This window comes from Peromyscus maniculatus, chromosome 2 (genome assembly GCF_049852395.1).
Source record: "Peromyscus maniculatus bairdii isolate BWxNUB_F1_BW_parent chromosome 2, HU_Pman_BW_mat_3.1, whole genome shotgun sequence".
Taxonomy (NCBI): domain Eukaryota; kingdom Metazoa; phylum Chordata; class Mammalia; order Rodentia; family Cricetidae; genus Peromyscus; species Peromyscus maniculatus.
This window is the reverse complement of record NC_134853.1, coordinates 95,232,934-95,253,931: the sequence shown is the minus strand read 5'-3', so window position 1 is coordinate 95,253,931 and position 20,998 is coordinate 95,232,934. Positions and strand designations below refer to the sequence as shown.

At 36.6% G+C, this 20,998-nt stretch overlaps 1 protein-coding gene across 2 annotated transcripts; it reads left to right on the top strand.

The window, feature by feature from the left end:
- The first annotated feature begins 2,107 nt into the window (after positions 1 to 2,107).
- LOC102924241 (FERM domain-containing protein 3-like) lies at positions 2,108 to 20,537 on the top strand. Of its 2 annotated transcripts, XM_006981406.4 has the most exons (3): positions 2,108 to 2,386; positions 15,345 to 15,800; positions 20,302 to 20,537. In XM_006981406.4, exons 1-3 carry the CDS (start codon positions 2,260 to 2,262, stop codon positions 20,313 to 20,315), a joined length of 597 nt encoding a protein of 198 aa, XP_006981468.1. In that variant the 5' UTR covers positions 2,108 to 2,259; the 3' UTR covers positions 20,316 to 20,537. The 2 variants fall into 2 exon arrangements, with proteins under 2 accessions (XP_006981468.1, XP_006981467.1); XM_006981405.4 differs by lacking the exon at positions 20,302 to 20,537 and having other exon boundaries at positions 15,345 to 16,715.
- Positions 20,538 to 20,998: the final 461 nt, after the last annotated feature.

The following is a 20,998-nucleotide window of genomic DNA, read 5'->3' as shown; positions in this document are numbered from 1 at the left end:
TCCTTACTAATCCTTTTAAGTTCTTTGTTTTGCTACAAGGCAGAAATTCATCATTGAGAATTGGTTTTCAAACTTCATTTTCAATTTTAAAAAGCATTTCCAATAATATTTTTAAATGTCTATGAGTTTTTAAAAATTAAACATTTATGGTGTGTAATATTTTTTTAATAATATATTTAAGAACCATTGTTGGTGATAAGTGAGGAAGGACTAATGTCACTGTTCCAGGGCCTACTTTTTTGTTATATGTCTATTTTGTATTTGGGGATTTTACTCAGAATTATATCGAAAGCCAAGTTGAAAGTGGTTGAAGATTTATGAATTTATGGTATGACAAATTGGGGTTTGAAATTTTGAAGTTTTTGGTTCAAGACTCAAATTTGAAAACTGAAACTGACGCACTCTCTGCACATAGAATTTATTATTGTTCTTGGAACTACCAGCCCATAAGATGGAGTAGGAGGCCCCTGTGATGTCTGTAGGTGTGACCTCCCCTACCACCCATTATAGTGCACCATGCCTTTCCCTTTCAGAATTGATACTAGGCTCTTGTTTTACTCCTGAGAGTATGATTCCATGGTTGAATTTCTTCTGCTTATATAAACATACTTTCTTCATTTAGTAGTATACTGTAGGCATTTTCTCACACCAACCAATTTCTGTAAACATGAAATTTAATGTCTATGAATTATCACATATATCGAATCATATTCCCTTTGGAAATTTAAGTTGGTGTTTTTATTCATTAATAAATTATGCCTTGATGAATATTTTTGTCAACATTTCTGAGTATTCTTTCAGAATAAATTTCTAAAAGTGGATTTTAGAGTTAAGGAATGCCAGACTTGTAAAACTTTTGTAAATTTGTAAAAGTTTAGCAAAGAAGTTTGCTAAACTTCGTTCTGTAAATGTTGTTAATTTTAGTCTCATAATGAAATATAACAATGTAGAATTTCAAATGATGGTTCTAAATGTAAATCCTTTGTCTCTTGAGAAAAGAAAAATCCACTGAAAATGTAAAATCTTTGTTTGCTAGTAACTTAGCTATTAGAAGTGGAGAAATGTATGAATGCATGATGGCATAATACAAAGTCTTTTCTTATGAAATCAATCGATAAGAAATACACCAGCAAAAACATTAATGAAAGTGGCCAATGTATTTTTATTAACCAGTTAAAAATTTCAATTACATAGCATGTCCTAAACATGAGAATGTTTGTACCCTTAGTGACCCTGCTAGAATGCAGGCACATTTCTGTCAGATGTACAAGTGCAAGTGTTTCAAAGTGTAAGGAGAATGTGATACTTGACTCCTGCGTTTAAAACACATTAAAGCTCGTAATTCAAGCACCAACAGCTGTCAATATGGGGATTTGTACTTTAGTCAACTGTTATTGTTTGAATGCCAAGGTATAAAATGTCATTGACACATTGATTTCATGAATTCATGCAGGTCATTTTTCTCCATAAGCCTTGTCTGTAAAATGAACAAAGTCTTCGAATGGTGACAGGATGGAAATGAAGCATGCAAAAAAGTCACCATTTTGGTGAGAGCAGTACAGTCCCACGTACTTGCCACATGTGGCTGCTGAACACCACCAGCAGTGTGGCTTGTCCCAGTTGAAACTTTCTTTACTTGTTGAACACACATCAGTGTCACTGAAAAATATGAACTGTTTAACAAATCATTTCATATTGAAGCAGTATTATTTGAGATATTCTGTTTTCAAATAAAACACATTATTAAAAAAACTATAATTTTCTGCCTAAATATTTTTCCCATTTAAAAAGTTTGTGCCTTGCATTATTTGCTATGGGGCAAATCTGCTCTAGAACATAATGGAGGCTTATTGAATATGTCAGAAATGAAGTAAAAGTAGATTTTTTCCCTCTAATATAGAATTAAGGAATTTTCTTTTTATACTGGGTACTTTTGATTTTTGGCAGAGATCACTAATCTAGATGAGTTAGAAAAAAACTAAGTGAGGACTAGGCATAAAATTTTACTGTCCATCAGAGGAGGGGTAAGAGTTTATAAATAGCATCTCCTCCCTCCCTCCTTGCCCAATGTCTATCCCTGATGAGTTATTTTTGTTGGCCACATTAAGAACCTGACATTTGATTCATTCTCAGTGTGCTCTGCCTTGGTCCTTTGAAACAGAATGGACAGTGAGCAAAAGGTCAAAGCTGTTGTTGCTGGTTGCATATATTCAGGGCCACAATTGACAGCAGAGCCATAGGAAGATCATACTATTAAATATGGCAAAATGCTTGGTCAAGATACGGACTCAGCGAAGCCTCCACTTGCACATGATGAACCACTGCAGCAGTAATGTGTTTGTCCGTCTGCTGAAACATGGCTCCAAGGTCATACCTCGAAATGCTGGTACGTGCTTTGCCCTGGGCTGTCATCCTATACCTGGATAAGTGTGACTGATTCCAGCTACATGCTCACCACCGGTGAGCCAGAGAGAAGCTAAGGATGCATTTGGCATACGTTTTTTATTTTTTTAAGGAGTGAAGATAGCGAGGGGGAAACGGGAAGGAGAGAAGTAAGGAAGGGTACTGGGGAGTGTAGACCAGTAAGTGAGAAGGGAAATGGGAAGTCAAGCTCTCTTCGCAACAAAATAATAAAGATTACCTTCTTTATTCAAAAGATACAAGAGGAAGGCTGTTGTGTATCCTGCAGATTGCTTAGTAGTGAGAGATGATGCTTACTAGGCATCATGAGCAGTCTAAACACTTCTCTGCCTTGCATTATGTGAGTTTCAGATCTCAGGTCGGTTTCTGACTATGAGGCAGAGCCCCTTTTTCATCTTCAAATCAGAATTTTATTAAAATAAAATACCAGACCCTCTTTTGGCCTCTGTAAGCTCACACACAGAGAGAAACATGCACATGCACCATGAGCAAAATTAAAATTAAAATTAAAATGAATAAAATAAATATAATCAGCTAAGTAGCCACCATCAGACTGATGTTATGCCAATTTCTTATCTTGATAATGATCATGTTCTATGTAATTTCATGATCTGAGAAATTGAAACAGAAATTGAAATAGAAATTTAAAGTCAGATCCTCAGCCACAATGCTGCTGTAATTATATATGTCCTTATGTTTGTGTGTGTTTTTCAGCAAATGGTTACAGTAAAATTTATTCTGGGAAATAGCTGAAATTTGTCATATTCATAAAATATTCATATTCATAAAATTGCCTTCTTACTTGAGATTAACTGTATATTTATGATAATAAAAGCAACATGTGATGTGTTCCTGTTCTAAAACCTACATGTCTACTGTTTTGTTTTGTTTGAGGAAGGCTTTCACGCTTAAGCTAGCCTGTAACACACTGTGTGGCACAAAGGCAGCTGGACACTCTCAATCCTCCTCTAACCTCCTGAGTTGTATGATTTATATAATACAAACATTATGTCCAATTTATTTTTAAAAGCACAAATATAAAGAATATTTTCTCTTACATTAATATTCTCAGTATCAAGTTTAGGAAAGCAGAAAATAGCACATAAAGTATGTTTTATGAATATAATTTTCCTAGGTATAGTATTTTATAATACATTTTAAAACTTTTGATTGCCAAAAGAATTTCCATATTAATACATATTTAATATGAATCTTTTAAAAACTGACCAAGAAATATAGAGTGTAGAGAAATAATAATTCACTACTTAATCACAAAATTATCATTGGAAATTAGCATTTCTTCATTTTTTGGTTATAATAGTGATGGAAATAAATTAGAAACAGGTAGTTCTCTATCATTCTTAGAAGTGTATTTGTTAGGGTCTAGAATACAAATCTGATAGAAATTATCCAATTATCTTTAGAAGACACTAACAAAATAAGTATGAAAATGTATGGTTCACCACATGACTACTAAATCTATTAGATTTGCTTCCTTGGCATTTGGGAGGCAAAATGCCTGGGCATGTAGATTAGTGGTAGAGTCATGCCTAATGCACTAGGTGTGAGTTTCCAATAACCTAGGGATAAAAAAAAAAAGTTCCAGTGTTTTTTGTTTTACCTAAAAATATAAGAAGTACAGTCATTTCTTATATGCACCCTTTGCCAGAGTGATAGATTTTTTTTAGATGACACAAAATGATTGCCTACCACCCAGAGTTTACATTAGGGTTCATTCTTTCTGTTGTTCATGCTATGAATCTGGACAGGTCTGTATCAGTACTGCATCATACAAAACACTTTGACTGACCTAAATTCCTGAAATCCTCAAATCCTCTTTGCTACTCTTTTTTTGTTTGTGTGTGTGTTTTTGTTTTTTCGAGATAAGGTTTCTCTGTGTAGTTTTGGTGCCTGTCCTGGATCTTGCTTTGTAGACTAGGCTGGTCTTGAACTCACAGGCTGTGCCTCCTGAGTGCTGGGATTAAAGGCGTGACACACCACACCCGGCTCTCTTGTTACTCTTACTAATTACATTTTTCTCCCAACCACTGGCAGCCACTTAAATAAATCTCCATCTCCTTTTCCAGACTGTAGCATAGTAGGAACCACACAGGATGCGGCCTTTTCAGATTCTTCTCTTTTAGCCAGAAGCATCTAAGATTTATTCAGGATATCATTTTAACACTGAATTTTTTAACATAATTGGATATATTTATAATTTTTAAACTTTTATTTTTAATTTTTCCTGTAATCTTTTCCCATTTACTGTTTTCTGAAAGTTTGTAGATAATTATTTTTAAATTGTCCTGAATTGTAGATTAAAAAAAGAATTGATTTTTTTAATCATTCAGGCCTCTTATTGAAGAATGTCATCACAGTTACTCAGTTATTGATATATTGCTATATTTTAATATTGTTCTCATTCAAATTTTGCATATTTCTTATTATACATATTATTGAGCACTGTAAATTTAAGGATTTTTAATGACATTGCCAATTATTATATTTTTAATAGCCTTGACTGATGTGTCATGAGCCACTGACTTTAAAATATTGATCTTGTGGGCTGGAGGGATAGCTCAGCTGTTAAAGGCTAGGCTCACAACCAAAATATTGATCTTGCTTTTGAAAACTTTGCTGAAGTCTCATGAAGTCCCCATTTATTTTGTTTTGTGTACATAATCTTACCTTAGGAAATAGAGAAAGTATGTAACACACTTTCGTATTTCTAGTTCTATTAGAGTGAGTCTGATGCATAGTGAGACTTTGTCATGTTTCACACTGGTGGAACTTCTTCCAATGCTTTGCTGTTATATATCTTCACTAGCATACATGATCATTTCTGTAGTAGAAATCTCAAGTCTTTGCCTTTTATACTATAAGGATTTAATTGAAAAGGGACCAAAATAAAACCACAGCAGGTATGGTATTCGGTTATATTGATAAAGAGATCCACAAGGTGGAATGATAGCTGTAAAGTTAAGTTGACATCAGGAGCAATTAACAGAGAATCATAATTGAGACTGGTATAATAATAAGACAATTTTTTAAACCTAAGACGACGTCCAGAGACAAATGGTGAGAAAACATTTCATTTTATCTCTGTTCACAACTTTTCCAATTGGCAGGGTTTCACCGCAAAACTGACTTTTACTGTGATTTCTGTTTTCTCCTTCACTTGTCAAAGAGTCTATGTTGGTTAGGTTTATGTCAACTTGATACAAACTAGAGTCAGTTGGAAAGTAGTATTCTCAATGTAGTTAATATCTACATACAAATGGCCTATAGGCAAATCTCTGGTTAATTAATTTAGTTATTTAATTCCTGATTAATAGTTGCTCTGGGAAGGCCAACCCCACTGTTGGTGGTAAAGCCCCTAGAAAGGTGGTTCTGTACTCTATAAGAAAGTAGGCTGAGTAAGCTCTGAGAAACAACTCAGAAAGCAGAATTCCTCTGTGGTCTGTGTCTTCAGGTTCCTACCTTGTGTTCCTGCCCTGACTTCTTTCAGTGATAGACTATGACCTGAGAATTGTAAGATAAAATAAATCCTTTCCTCACATCAATAGAAACCTAAGTGGGAAGAAGTTGGTTCCAAAGAACAGAATATAGCTGTGAAAGACCTGACCATGTATTGCAGGGAGGACTATAGAAGGAGTTTGCAACTTTGAGCTAGAAAAGTTATGGAGTGCCCAGAGATTAATGGGATATTTGGGAACTTGGATAAGGCTGTGGGCATACAGATGATGGAGGCATGCTTACGATGTATCAAAGGGAAGCAAAACTGCAGACGCCATTTATGTGATATTTTGAGTTAAGAATCTATAGTTCTTGTCAGCTGGAGTTGAAGGACTGGTTTAACAAGAGACCAGAAAAACAATAGTGAAATCTTTGCCTTGTTAGTACACTCAATGCTCGTTAGATATGGGTAAAGAATGAGTTGTGATTAAGAAGAGACCAACATCAATGTAAAATCTTCTGGAAAGTATTTTTAGTTAGCAAACAAAAATTGTGGCTGATTGGGCTCAAGGCTGTATCTTATGACAGAAGCCAAATTTGGTGCATGTGTGAGTTTCCCAGGTGGTCCTAGCTTTGAAAACATGAAGAGGCCAGGAGAGCAGCTGAGGGTTGGCACTGTGAGAAATAGGGGGAGGCCACTTGTGAAGGTACAACCTTAGTTGCAGGGAATATCCCAGGTTTGAGGAGGTCATGGAGAGAAATTGAGGTTTGGCACGATGTGGCAAGGTCAGAATCCCTGGAGAGAGGTCAGGAGAGGTCATTGGTGAGGGTACAGCCTCAGCTGCAGAGAAGACCCCAGCATATTGGAGATAGAAATACCATGGATGACAACCAAAGACAGCAGCAGATGTGGAGAGGAGCTGGCTTGAGCCTATTAGACATGCACCTGTGCTGTGTGTGGTGGAGCCAGAGAAGTGGAGTTGCCCAAGCCCTTTGGCGACTAGAGGATCATAAGTCACAGACATCTGACCTGAGCTTCTCACTGCTGGACTTTTGTTTTGTTTTGATTTGATTATAACTGTGCTCTGGCCCTTCCCTCTTGAAGTATTAAAATACTTAACTTGCTCTCCCAAACCCCCAAGAGCCCACAAGCCCACAGTTAAGAGACCTTGGGGTATTAGAAAGATTTTAGATATTGTATTTGAACTTTTAAAGACATCTTGGATTTTTTATTTAATTTTTTTTTATTCATTTTATATACCAACCACAGATCCCCTTCTCATCCCTCCTCCTGCTCCCCGCTCTGCCTTTCTCCCCGCCCCCCCATACCCTTCTCCAAAAGGATAAGTCCTCCTATGGGAGGACAGCAAAGCCTGGTACATTCAGTTGAGGCAGGACCAAGCCCCTCCCCCACTGCATCAAGGGTGAGCCAGGTGTCCAACCATAGGTAATGGGATCCAGAATCATGCACCAGGGATAGATCCTGATCCCACTGCCGGGGGCCCTTCAAACAGACCCAGCTACACAACTGTCTGTCTCCTGTATGCAGAGGAGACTTTGTATTTTTAAATACGGAACTTTTAAAATGTTTGAATTTTTAAAGACTGTGGCACTTTTAAAGATTGAAATGGTTTATATTATAATAATGATATAATATGACATCTTAGGCTAAAAAGGAAAGTTTATGATTTAATAGTGATGTGTTTGTATGTCAATTTGACAAGGGGTCAATTGCATTAGTTCTATGTAAATTTGACATAAGCCAGAATCATTTGGGAAGAGAGACTTTCAATTTAGAAAACATATCCATAAGACTAGCTTATAGGGGCTGGGGAAATGACTTGTTGGTTAGGAGAACTGGCTGTTCTTCCAGAGTACCCTGGTTCAAATCTCAACATTCACACTCATCACCATCTGTAACTTCAGTTTCAGGGGATCCAAGACCCTCTCTGGCCTCTGTAATCCCAGGCATGCATGGGGTACACAGACATACGTGTAAGCAAAACACCTATAAACATGAAAATTTTTTTTAAGATTGGCCTATAGGTAAGTCTCTTGTGTTTTCTTGATTAATAATAGATGTGGGAGCGCCCAGCCCACTGTAGGTGGTGCCATTTCTGAGCTGACGGTTCTAAGTTTGTAAGTATGTAGACTGAGCAAGCAGTGAGGAAATAAGCCAGTAAGCAGACGCCTCCATGGCATCTTCAGTTCCTGCCTTAGGTTCCTGCTCTGAGTGATATGGAGTTGTAAGATAAAACAACCTCTTTCCTTTCTAATTTGCTTTGGGTCATGGTGTTTTATCACAGCAATAGAAGCCCTAATTAGTACAGAGTTTCTACCTTTCTGGATGTTATAAGAATAAAAACCTTTATCAGAAGTCCCATTTTCATGATCTCCTCTAATTCTTTATTTCTTTTAGGGCTGTCTATTATACCTCCTTCCAAAACAAATATATGACTGGAATCTGACCTTTCAAATATTTTAATAAGCTAATAGTAATAGCATTTGGTCCTTGCCATATGAAAGGAATGTTATATACATTATCATACATTCCTCTGCTTGCCATACTTCATTCATTTTTGACCTGAATTTTCTCTTAATGTATGCATAGGATGTAAGAACATAACAATTAAAATAACTTGTTCATTAGAACTAGTAAAAAGTCAGAGTTCAGCAAAGTGATGTCAGAACTTGTATACTTAAAGTCAATGTTAATGTCTAAGTGGGTAGTAAAAGATTCATAGTTTCCCAAACTTCTTTAACCTAGAAAATTCATCATGAAAAAAACTGGCAGCATTTTTAAGGATAGTAGTAACTGGTAGTACCAGGCTGAGAAAGTCTTAATCACATATTGGGACTGGACGTATGGTGAGGACTTTCAGGAAGAAAGCAGCATGAGAAGAGCAGAGCATTGAGGCCATCCAGAGACTGAGTAGACTGAGGACTGAAGTGGAATGCAAGAAGCTGTGGACTCATGGAGGCTGAGTGATGAAGAGAAAGGATGAAAATATACACACATATTGAAGAAGCTGTGGACTCATGGAGGCTGAGTGATGAGGAGAAAGGATGAACATGTACACACATACTGGTTTTAGCAATGTTATAGTCAGTTATTGGAGATTTTGCTGAGAGTCATTTCAGTAGACAGTGTACAGAAAAAAATGATTGAGAAATGCAGGAAAATCAACTGCATGAGTTCTCATGAGTTCTAGATATTGGTCACACACACACAAAAAGATCTTACTAAAGGTGATAAGGGAGTCCATGAGAACCAAGGTGAAACCATGAAGTGGGTAGATGATGGCCACAAGGAGAAGAGAGATCATTCTGCCATATAAAACTTCTTAGAATAGGAAAGGAGGAAAAAAAAAGAATGCTGAGGTATTATGAGACCTTCCTAAGAAGCAGTGGGTACAGAAACAAGGGTGACTTTAGGATTGCTTTGAGAGAGAGAGAGAGAGAGAGAGAGAGAGAGAGAGAGAGAGAGAGAGAGAGAGAGAGAGAGGTGTTTGTGTGAGTCTTTGTCTAAGTTTCCATTTTTCTATGCTTTTCAGAATCAGAATAATTTTTCATAGGTGTAACATAGAACAAACAAGCTGCATTCTGAGAGTGTTCAGAGGCATGTCCTATATGAGATATTCCAAAATTTTCTTTGAAAATGTCCAATTGAGGGCTGGAGAGATGGCTCAGCCATTAAAGGCTAGGCTCACAACCAAAAATATAAGAAAATATCCAATTGAAAGTGAAATCTTCATTGAGAAAGTCAATGTCATTCAAGAGAATTTTAAATTTACACCCATGGGTTATGCATTTCATTTGAAAGATTAAACTATATGTTGCTTACTGTAGAGAGAAAACATCTTTATGGCTAATATCACATGCATTATAAAATTTTAAAGTTTAGTTTATTTCAGATTTAAGCTTTAAATGCCAAATAGCCACTAATTGTTTTGCTTTGGTCTTTATGCTCTCCATAATAAAATAATAGGAGATATTGCATCAGATGAAGTAGTTGTAAAATTGATTGAGAGTAAGGAGCATTTTAATCCTGATATAGGATAACAAGAATGTAGCTGGACTGTCCCAGGTAAATAATAGGAGTCATCACTTTATGTATAATGAGGTTATAGTTTTTAATGAATGAAATTAGGTCAATAACAGAGAAGATTAGAAAATACCTTGGACTTTGGATCCAGACAAACTTGTTAGTAAATTCCTAATTAAACTCTTCTTTGGGGAAAGGCAAGTGAATACTTCTGTTATCAGGAACACCAGTCTGGAACACTTGGGTAAATTATCAGAAATCCAGATGATACATTTAAAATTTTATGAGTAGCAGACTATATACCTAATAAAACCAAAATATATATTGCATGGACTATACAGATTTTTGGTTAAAACTGCATCCTGAAGTTAATAGAGGTAGCAAATCTGTTTCATTCTTTCCAGGTACCACAGTCCCCTGTTATTTCATGCAGTTCACATTTAGTCTGGTCAGGTTATGGGTCTGAGTTATAAGGGACCAAGTTTAGGAGTGCAGGGGAGAGCACACTGTGTAGGACTCAAGGCACAGTTGGGAAGAATTATCATTTCCTCTGTAGAAGACAAACCATGAAAGAATGTTTTCAGTGGCTTCATCCACCTTATGTTTATAAAGAATAGCTGCAGTTTCTGTTGGTAGCAGCCCCCAAGTGGGCAAAGGCTGAGACAAGGTGATAGGATAGGATACGATTGCTAGAATTTACATGAGAAAGGACATTGGCTCTGAGATAGGTAGAACAAATGGAGAGACTAAGAAGTTGTCCTGGACATGTGATTCAGGGCACAGGGCATGTGATTCTGCAGGCAGATATACAGAAGCCAACCACAGGCCTAGCGTGAGTTTCAGTAAGGAGATTAAAGGTTTGGTCTAAGCAGCTGGAGTATGGGATTCCCATCAAAACATGCTGTATTCTGTAAGCTCAAGATTTCCCTTACCCTGATTATAGGAGAAGTATAGAGAAAGCAGAAGATACAGAAAGTGGAAGAGTAAAGGAAGACATGGAAATTCTTTCAGAAACAAAAGAAGAGCATGTACTGTTATGCCCAGATTTCAGGGACCTCAAAAACACCACCATGGAGACTGAATCCCGCATGTAAAAGAGCCTTTATTGTTTCAAGCTCAGAGCTTGGGCCCTCTGTCCTCCACAGGAGTGAGAGCAGAGAGCCCAGGCAAGATTTTTTTTTTTTAATCATAGCAGAGGTTGGGGTGAGGGGATTTCCACAGTTCAGCACCCTGAATGGCTGACTTGTCTAGTATAAGGAATGTTTGGAATGTCAGGTATTTCCTCTTAGACACACGCCCCACTGGATGGGGTTAGCTTTTGTCTCTTCCAGGGTCCAGGTGTTGCCTGCCAGAAGCTGTGTCTGGGCTTCAGGTATCCCCTTAGATGCAGGCCCCACTAGGTGGAATCGGCCAGAAGCCATGTTTGGGCCTCTAAGCCTGTCATGGCAGCTGTGTGGTCAAGCTGTTTGGGGGCCACTCTACAGTACCATATTTATGACCAGACAAACAAAACAAAGCAAGAGGAGATAGTCTTGCAGTAGCAGTGTACCATTCATATTTGGTGGAAGATTTCATTGTTTTCTAAACAGAAGAGTCCAGAGAGCCTCCTGCTAGGGAGAAAAAACCCTTATAAAGACACTGAACATTCCTAAAGGCCACAACACTTTCCACCTCCCCTAATCTATGTCTATATACTCCCTTCAGTTTTCACAGAGCCTTATATAAGAGGAAAAAATTTATGGTTTATATTTCTTTCTTCACTGAGATGCAGTTTATTTAACAAAGTGTGAACTATTTTAAACCAACAATTCACTGGCATTTAGGACATAACCACTGGCAGACAACTAATTCTATCTAGTGCCACACATTTTCATCACCTATAAGGAAAATCAAACTCTTAAGCAGTTACTGTTACAGTTACTATACATTCCTTTCCTCCCATAGTTCTTTGTGACACCATAATGTTTTCTGTTTCTGTGATTTTCCATACATTTGCTATTTCAATGCAAACACAGATTAGGTGACCTTTTGTGTCTGGCTTCCTTCACTGAGCATATAGTGCTGACGTTTTTTCTATGCTTTATGGTTGATCAGCACATTGCTGTTTTATATGTCGGATAATACTTTGTTGAATAGATAGATCACACTTTCTTTATACAGGCATCCACTGAAAAATATCAGGGGAATTTTTATTTTTTAACAATTTTCATTGAATTGCTATGAACATCTGTCAATAAAAAATTTGGAATATGTATTTCAAGTTCTTTGTTTTTGTTTTGGAGAATGTGCCTATGAGTGGAATTACTGGGTCATATGATAGATAATTCTAGATTTGACTCTTCGAGAAACCACCAACATTTTGTTCATAGTGACTGAGCATATTACATTCCTTCTTCCAATATATTGTTGTGCCCAGATCGTGACCCCCAGAGAGACCACCAAAGACGAGCATGCCGGAATGCAAAAGCAAGGTTTAATTCTGGATATCCAAAAGCAATACAAGCCTAGGCAGGGACTTCGTCCAATACATCCAACGCAGTGGAGGCTGGAGGAAGCACCCACCTGTCTGCAAGCTCAGTTTTTAAAGGGAAAAGTCACAAGGTTACATCATTTAGGGGTGCTAGTATGGATACAATTCTGATTGGCTCGCTTGTAGGGACTTCTAGAAATTACTTCTAAGGGAGTGGTTGCCCACCACCATTTCTCATTGGCTGCCCTCAGGTGGGGGCATTTCTGTGGTCAGTTGCCCTGGAAACCAGGGAGAGGACATTCCATAGTCTGGCAGGCATTACCTCGTGACTATCTTGTGACTCTGTACTTTTACACTTCCTTGTTTCTGGAATCTGAACTGACTGGTTTCAGTAACTAATGGCCTATTCCCAAAAGGAGAAATCTTAGGCCTTAATTTTAGGGTGAAAGCATTTTGGTCTTATTTCTAAGATGGCTCATTTTGGTCTCACAATATGTTCAAATTTCATCATATTCTCTCTAACACTTATTTTTTTTAGGATTAATATACTAGTAGCCCTGACGTTCTGTATATTGTAGTTTTGATTTGTAGTTCCTTGATGACTTATGATGTTGAACGTTTCCTGATGCTTAGTAGTCATTAGTATATGAATTATTTTAATTTTTTGAGATTATATTTATACTATTTTCCCTTTCATTTCCTCCCTCCAAGTCCTCCCACCTACCCCCTTGATCTCTTCAAAATTCATGATCACTTTTTCTTTATTTGTTGGTGTACATGTGTGTGTTTGTGTGTGTGTGTATGTGTGTGTGTGTGTGTGTGTGTGTGTGTGTGTGTGTGTATACTTACTCAGTCTGTAATGTTATTTGAATGTTTTCAGGGATTATTTTAAATGGTCCTTTTCATTAAGACTGGGTGCTGCTCTTTCCTCGGATCTACCAAAAAAAATCTGTTGACTTTTGAAAGATAAAAGCCAAAAAAAGCTTATTCCTACATATCTTGATGACAAAGAATTTGTGAAATATTTTGTTTCACATTTACCAGTTTGTTTGGCTAGTTGGTGCTGATTTATCCTAGAGAAAATACCTTTGATATTTTGTTTAGTTCTCATTAAGAACTTAAGGCTCAGTAAGGAGACCCAGCTTCTAAGGTTGAAAGGAGGTAACTGCATTCTCCATGTGTTGAGAAACACATCTATCTTTCCCTATGAAAAATTTAAAGGATATACCCTTTGATCAAGCAGTTTGCCTTCTGGATATACATCTAAGGGAAATGGACTGAAACATAATGGAAATTAACTTTATATGTAAAAGTAGTTCCTGGGACTTTTTTTTTCTCCTACAATCATACTAAGAACAACTTATTTTCCATGTTAACAAAGCACAAATTTCCAAATGAAAATGTCCAAACTTAAATGATAAATTAAAAGAGCAAATGGTGACTTTGTGAACACAGTGTGGCTACAGTTACAGATTAAATATTCTTCACCCAAATATCTTGGATATGAGTATTTCAGATTTCAGAGAGTTTCCCTAAATTTGGGGATATTTTTTAGAGTTTACTAATTGACTGTCTTTAAACTGGAAGCTTGAGATTAAAAATTCTCCAAAATCCAAGACCTTCTACAGGACTCAAATTTCTGAACATTCTAATGGGAAACATTTTTGGATGTCAGAGCCTTCAGATTTTGGGTTCATGCATCAGATGGTCAATTTGTATTTAGTATCTGTGTTGTATGACACTCATCCCAGATATAGACCCATGAAAAATTAATTTAAGGATGCTACCAAAATCTAACTTGGTTAACCAATGAGTTTAGTGAGGTTATTTACAGGAATAATGGTGAGGGGTTACTTATAGGAACAAAAATGACTCAAAGACAGCTGCATCATTAAAAATCCATCCCAGTATTGATGAAAGCACACAAAAGCTGGAACATGGGAGTCCACTGCATGTCTTTTAGGTAGCTTGACAGGGATAGAAAATGTCTCTTCCAGGTGTCTCAGTCAGTCTGAACCTTTCCAAGACAGTTTAACTGGTCTTTCTCTTCCAGTAAACTCAGTTTGTCTAAGACTTTTCTCAGCAACTCAACTTGTCAAGGAACATCTTTTAGCCTTCTTTACTGTTATATAAGCTTGGAGAAGGAGAGGCCTCACATATCTGGTCAGTTTCAGGGACTTTCTGAAGGTTTAATTACTGAGTCTTACTGAGTACCCCTTTGGACCAGCAGTTTTCAACTTATGGATTGTGACCCCCATAGGGGGTCATGTATCAGATATTTACAATACCATTCACAGCAGTAGCAAAATTACAGTTATGAAGTAGAAACAAAATAATTTTATGAATGGGGATCATCACAAGTGGAAATGTATTAAAGGGTCACAGCATTAGAAAGGTTGGGAACCACTGCCTTAGACCATCTTGACCCTTAAAAAGTTTCTCTCCAAGGTGTAATGTTTTCACTTGGAGAAAATTTCATTCAATACAACAACCAGAAATTCCAAAATTGTGTCTAGGATGAAGACTAGAAAATATGTATCAGAAGTATAATGTGATTATTCTTGGACAGTAGATTCTATAGTTTTACTCTAGTATTCTCTTAAAAATACTCTATTGTGATATAGTGTTGAATACTACAAGACTTCACTTGGAGTTATAATGTATGGCTGAATAATGTTCAGATTAATTTTGAAAACCTGCCCATAGTCAGAGGTCTACAGACCAGAGTCACAAACCTAAATGTGTTTACAACCGTTGGTCACTGTTATTTTAGGTGTATCTTATTAAGCCAAGAACTTACAGTGTGAGGTCTATTACTAACCTGATTTTGTTTAAAGTCAACATTCCGCAGAACAGTTTCATGTATACCTTAAACTCCACATATTTCTACATCTAGATTTTTGTGAAACAAGAAAACATGAAATTTAAAATTTATAAAATGTTTCTTTCCAGGTACCCCACTGCCTAAAGCAGATGTTTCTGAGCCCCTGATTGCCAGTTCACCAGTGAAGGGAGCTCCGAGTGCAGATCCTCTGAGTGACAAGGAAGATAAAGTAAAAGAAGACTCCTTGACCATCTCTGAACTAGTATACAATCCCAGAGCCAGGCTGCTCCCTACTGCAGTGGATGAGGATGAAACTGACATGCTTTTTGATTGTCCATCTTGGCTCGAATTAGAAAGAGAAGACACAGATTCATTCGAGGAATTGGAAGCAGATGACAATGCATTTTTGATGGCTGAAGAGGAGGAACCTAAGGAAGCTCGTCAGGCTTTGTCATGGAGCTATTCCATCCTGACCGGCCGTATCTGGGTCAACCCTATAGTCAAGCGTTGCTCCAGGCTCCTTGTGGTGGGCCTAGGACTGATGTTATTTGTATTTCCCCTGCTCCTCCTCCTTCTAGAGTCAGGTATTGATCTCTCCTTCTTATGCAAAAACCAGAATTTGAGCAGTTTCACTATGAATACTACTAGCCCCTGAAGAAGTGGGTATCTTAGAGGTCAACATTGTTGTGTACTTGTTGGGATTCCCTGATGAGAATAAAGGATGCATTCAATATTAATATTATTTGTTTTTCAGTAGTTACCATGTTCCAAATGGTCGTGGGTTTGTATGCCAAACCCTTAAGTTGGCTTTCTGTACTTCTATATACTTACTATCACTTTAAATCAGGTAAGGTTATTTTATTTATATGTTAGAAAGGTAGCCTTTAAGAAATCAAAGCTATATTATTTTTATTGGTGCGTAGACATTTTCCTGTTCCTACATCAAAGTGAATTAGCTTTTCCTGTTTCTTTGTCGTTGTCAGCATTATGAAATAGTTAATAGTTTTAGTCTACGTCTAAAAGAATGATTTTCAATATAATTCTTAGTGAAAACAGCATTCTCTAAGAAATGTTTATACAACTAAATTTACAGTGGGCTTTTCTTTCAGTTTTTAAAAAGTATTTTTATATTCAAAGAATTTTGGTAAACATTTTTTTAATGAAAGAAGTCCTATTGAATCATTTAAATATATTTATTATGAAACTAGTGCACAAAGATATAGCAGAAGTTTTTTTTAATATAATGGCATTAGTTTTATAAAACATGTTTGGCTAAGCAATCCTATACTTTGTAACTGTCTATCTGCATATGATATAGAAAATTAGTAAAAACAAGTTGTAAGTTGTCCAAACAGATGCTTGAATTGGAGATGCAGACAGAGAACACTGAGTTGGCATGTGAAGAGCACCTTTCAACATTTAGACATGATAATCTAACAGTTTCATTTTTGTTATGCCCGTGGATTTAGCCTGGATAAGCAACATGTTTTGAAAAGAAAATGAAATTTGAAATTTGAATTTTGAAAGGAAAGAAATACTACAAAGATTCACTAGTTAATTACATATTGTTTACTAATTGGAGTGAAGGAAGATGAGTTGGAAAGATGAAAGGCACCAAAGAAGAACTCTGATGACACTTGTGGACAGATGGTCTTTCGGGTGGAAGTGATAGTAGGGCAGGACATTCATTGTAAGGAGCTGCTCTCCTGCTCTCCAGTTCTACAACAGCACGTTTCAGTGATTCTAATGAAAGCAGAAAAACTTTGAAGTAAAATACTTTTGATCCTTCACAACATTCATTGTGATTCTGTGAAAAAATCCTCAAACTGTGTATGTATGTAAGAGTGTTGGTGGATATGAGCATATGTGTGTGTGCATCCATGAGTGTATATATATGCATATATGTCAGTGTTTGTTTCTATGTGTATGTCTATTACTGTATGTGTTTGGATATATTTTAGTGTATATATGTATGTGTATGTCTGTACATATGTGTGTCTGTGTGTGTGTTTGTGTGTAATCTATGCATGCCTGTATGTGTATTTGTGTGTATACATATGTATATATGTGGGTCTATACATATGTATGTATGTGTGTCTGTGTATGTCTCTGATCTATGTGTGTATGTAAGTCTCTGTATGTGTATACGTTTTGTTTTGTGATTGTGTGTATATATCTTTGAATGCCTCTGTGTATATGTGTGTTTGTGTATGTGTGTCTGTGCATATGAGTATGTATTCATATCTGTGTGGGTGGGGGAGGCAAAGACAGAAAAACAGAGGGGGAAAGAGACACAATAGATGTCTTCTTGATTTTCATGATGGGCAATATATGCCTTTCTTTGCTGGGTTTACTTAAGATCTTATTCATAATTGGGTCATCCATTGAAAAGAGTGAAGAGACCATCAGATGACATACAAATTCAGCTTTGGTAAAGAAGATAAGTGAGGGGAGAAATCTTGTAGTACATTCCTTTGTGTCATTAAATTCGTGAAAGAAAGGGCCTTGTGTTTTCTGTTAAGAGTGCGTACCAACACTGATCAGAGAAAAGAAAGAAAATAGTACTGAATTTACAGCATAGAATGTAGGATTTCCATCTATATTAAAACATTCAGCTACCTTTAGTTATAAAAATACATCATTTCTCCCTAACTCTAATAAAATTTCAACACTATCACCAACTGATTTCAAAGTGGGCATTCTAATCTGCCTAGTTCAGTATAGCTCTGGGTAACTTGTCAGCTCAGGAACCTTTGAGTTGTACCATGCACTTGCTATTACATCTGCAGAGCTTTCTTCTTAAAGGCGTTCAGTAATTTGTACTCATATAGAAATGCATTTACCTTTGGTAGAACCTGTGAAAAATTTACTTTGGAAGTTTGTAGGTAGGAAATTTTTCTAGTGAAGTTTTAGTTTTTCCACTTTTCTCTCATATGACTTTGCAGTTGTTTCACTGTTACTGACATAGAAGTTCTCGGTAGTTGACTCAAAATAGTCCCTCTTCGAATAACTTCCCGCTTTCTTTAAAGTTTTATCCAAGGTAAATCATTTAGCCTTTGTATTTCAAAAACATGTTAAAACTAATATTTTTAAATTCTAGAAGTAATATATTTCTCATTTTAAATAAAAACTGAATACTATTTTCAAAAACATCTGTTAATAGGTAAGGGAAGAATAGGTCCTGATGACTTTAAGCAATGGATATCAAAAGTGACATTGGTACCCTAAAATGTTACTTCATTTACATAGAATCAGAATCTAAAAATATATTCATTATAATGTTAGAAGACTGTGATTGCTTGCCTGAATCAAATAAGGAGAAAACAATTGTTCTAGAAGATGGTCAGTATATAATATAGTAAGGCTGGTAGTCAGTGTAGAACATAATAAAATTCTGATTCAGGTGAGAGTAGATTAGTATATTATGGATATATGGGTATTTAGGTAATAATACATGTATATGTGTCTTTAGGTAAATCCTACACAACTTTCACATAAATTATTTATGCTTGTTTGTTGTTACTTTCTCTCTTAAGTATTATGGTGGAAAAGCCTATAGCCTCAAAGATTTAAAATTTCTATGAAGATACCATGTTTATATTTGTAGATTTGAACACACACACACACACACACACACACACACACACACACACACACACACACGCATGCACGCACACACACACTCATACATACATTGAACTAGTACATGTATACACAACCTGTATTTACTGATAGGATAAGCTATATAATTAGAAAGATGTAGGTAATGTATTATATATTTCCATCTTAGCTTGAACCTGTAGCTGGTGAGTTTTCTTTCCGGGTCTGCCAAGCCCTGGCAGTCCGACAGCCCACTTATAAAATAAAATGCTTATATTATTTAAACTGTTTGGCCTAATGGCTCAGGCTTCTAGATATCTAGTTCTTACATCTTAAATTAATCCATTTCTATAAATCTATACCTTGCCACGTGGCTTGTGGCTTACCGGCATCTTCACATGCTGCTTGTCATGGCACTGCTGGCAGTGTCCTCCTCCGCCTTCCTGTTCTCTCGATTCTCCTCTGTTAGTCCTGCCTATACTTCCTGCTTGGCTACTGGCCAATCAGTGTTTTATTTATTGACCAATCAGAGCAACATATTTGACATATAGACCATCCCACAGCATGAACCATAATGTATAATGTTATATATTTGTAGTATATTTTGTAGTTTGTCTAATATTCTTACTCTGGGGAGGATTTGCAATGACTCAATGTCACTCAATTATAAAATATATGGAAGCCATATTACTGTGATGGAGCAGTATCTTAGTATAGTGAAATTTGCATTTCTATGTTAACATACAGTTGTTTAATATGTTAATATAACAGAATACCTAATAATTATTCTGGGATAAAGAAAGTTTTTCAATACTTCAGTTATATTTAGCATAAAGCTGTAGAGTCAATCTATTGGAAACTGAAGGAGGATGCATGTTAGGACCAGGAAATAAGTTCACTTCTAGTGATAAAAGTTGAAAAGAATCACAGTTAATAAGGAGATTCACATTTTAATAAAGCTACTGAGGCCCAACCATTAGTATGAGCATTGAAAACATATTTTGATATAAAAAGGTACAATCAAATTAATGATATCAAGAAACCTAGAGACCTAGAAAAACAGAATAAGCAGAAAAGTAGTATAATTATTTCATAGTGCCAGAAATTGCCACCACAAAACAACAAACAAAAAACCCAAACAAACAAAAAACAAAACAAACAAACAAACAAAAACACTGCTAGGCAAAATAAAGTCTTCCTATATAAGAGCTGTCAAACTCTTAACTCTGTCATCCTTTCCATGATACTTCTCTATCTGCTGAGTTGAATCAAGAAAGGCTCTCCCACAATATTGCCAATAAAGAGCAAGTACTCAGAGATGCTTTCTGGAGTGATTCTTGGGATTGTTGTAGATGATGGGATTTGAGCATCTTTGGGCAAATTTTCTCTACTTTGGGAAGATAGTTGCTGACGGTTGATGTTTACTTACCTTCCTGCTTCTTCTCTCTTTCCTTGTCTGTCTTGGACCTGCTTTTGAACTTCCAGTCTATATGCCATAAATGGAATCAGCAGTACCTGCACATGTTGGACCCATCCAAGATTTGTTTTCCACATTCCAGCCTCAGTCTCTGACTGGGTAGATAAGTTCATGAGTGAGCCCAGAGGAGCTCTGCAGTTATCACTTCAGAGAAGAAGAAAGAAACACCACTTGGGCCTCAGGCTTCAGCTGTATGCATCCATCCTTTAGTAAAACTGATTTGAACCCTCTTCTGGACTCTGTGTCTTTTATATATTAAAAAATGAAATGGTGGGCAATACTTAGGTCTTTTAACTTCCAATTTCATAACAAGGAAGTTGCTGTGGATATCGCTCTATATAAATAAAGCACTGATTGGCCAGTGACCAGGCAGGAAGTATAGGCAAGACAAGGAGAGAGGAGAATTGAGGAAGGAGGAAGGAAAGAGAGCCCTCCTGGAACCGCTGCCAAGACAAGGAAGATGTGAAGTACCAGTAAGCCACGAGCCACGTGACAAAGTAAAGATTAATAGAAATGGGCTGAATATAAGAGTGAGAGCTAGACAATGATAGGCCTGCGCTAATGGCCAAGCAGTTTAAATAATGTAAGAGTCTGTGTGTTTATTTTATAAGTGGGCTCAGGGACTTGGCGGCGGGAGCTGGAGAGGAATTCTCCAGCAACAGGAAATGATAGAGAAACTTATTTTTGCTGAGGCTTGCGCATCAA

Excerpts from the sequence above, each read along its gene's own strand:
- LOC102924241 (XM_006981405.4), top strand. The coding sequence starts at position 2,260 with ATGGCAAAATGCTTGGTCAAGATACGGACTCAGCGAAGCCTCCACTTG. Across the intron at positions 2,387-15,344 it reads GGTCATACCTCGAAATGCTG|GTACCCCACTGCCTAAAGCA; the intron begins GTACGTGCTTTG and ends GTTTCTTTCCAG.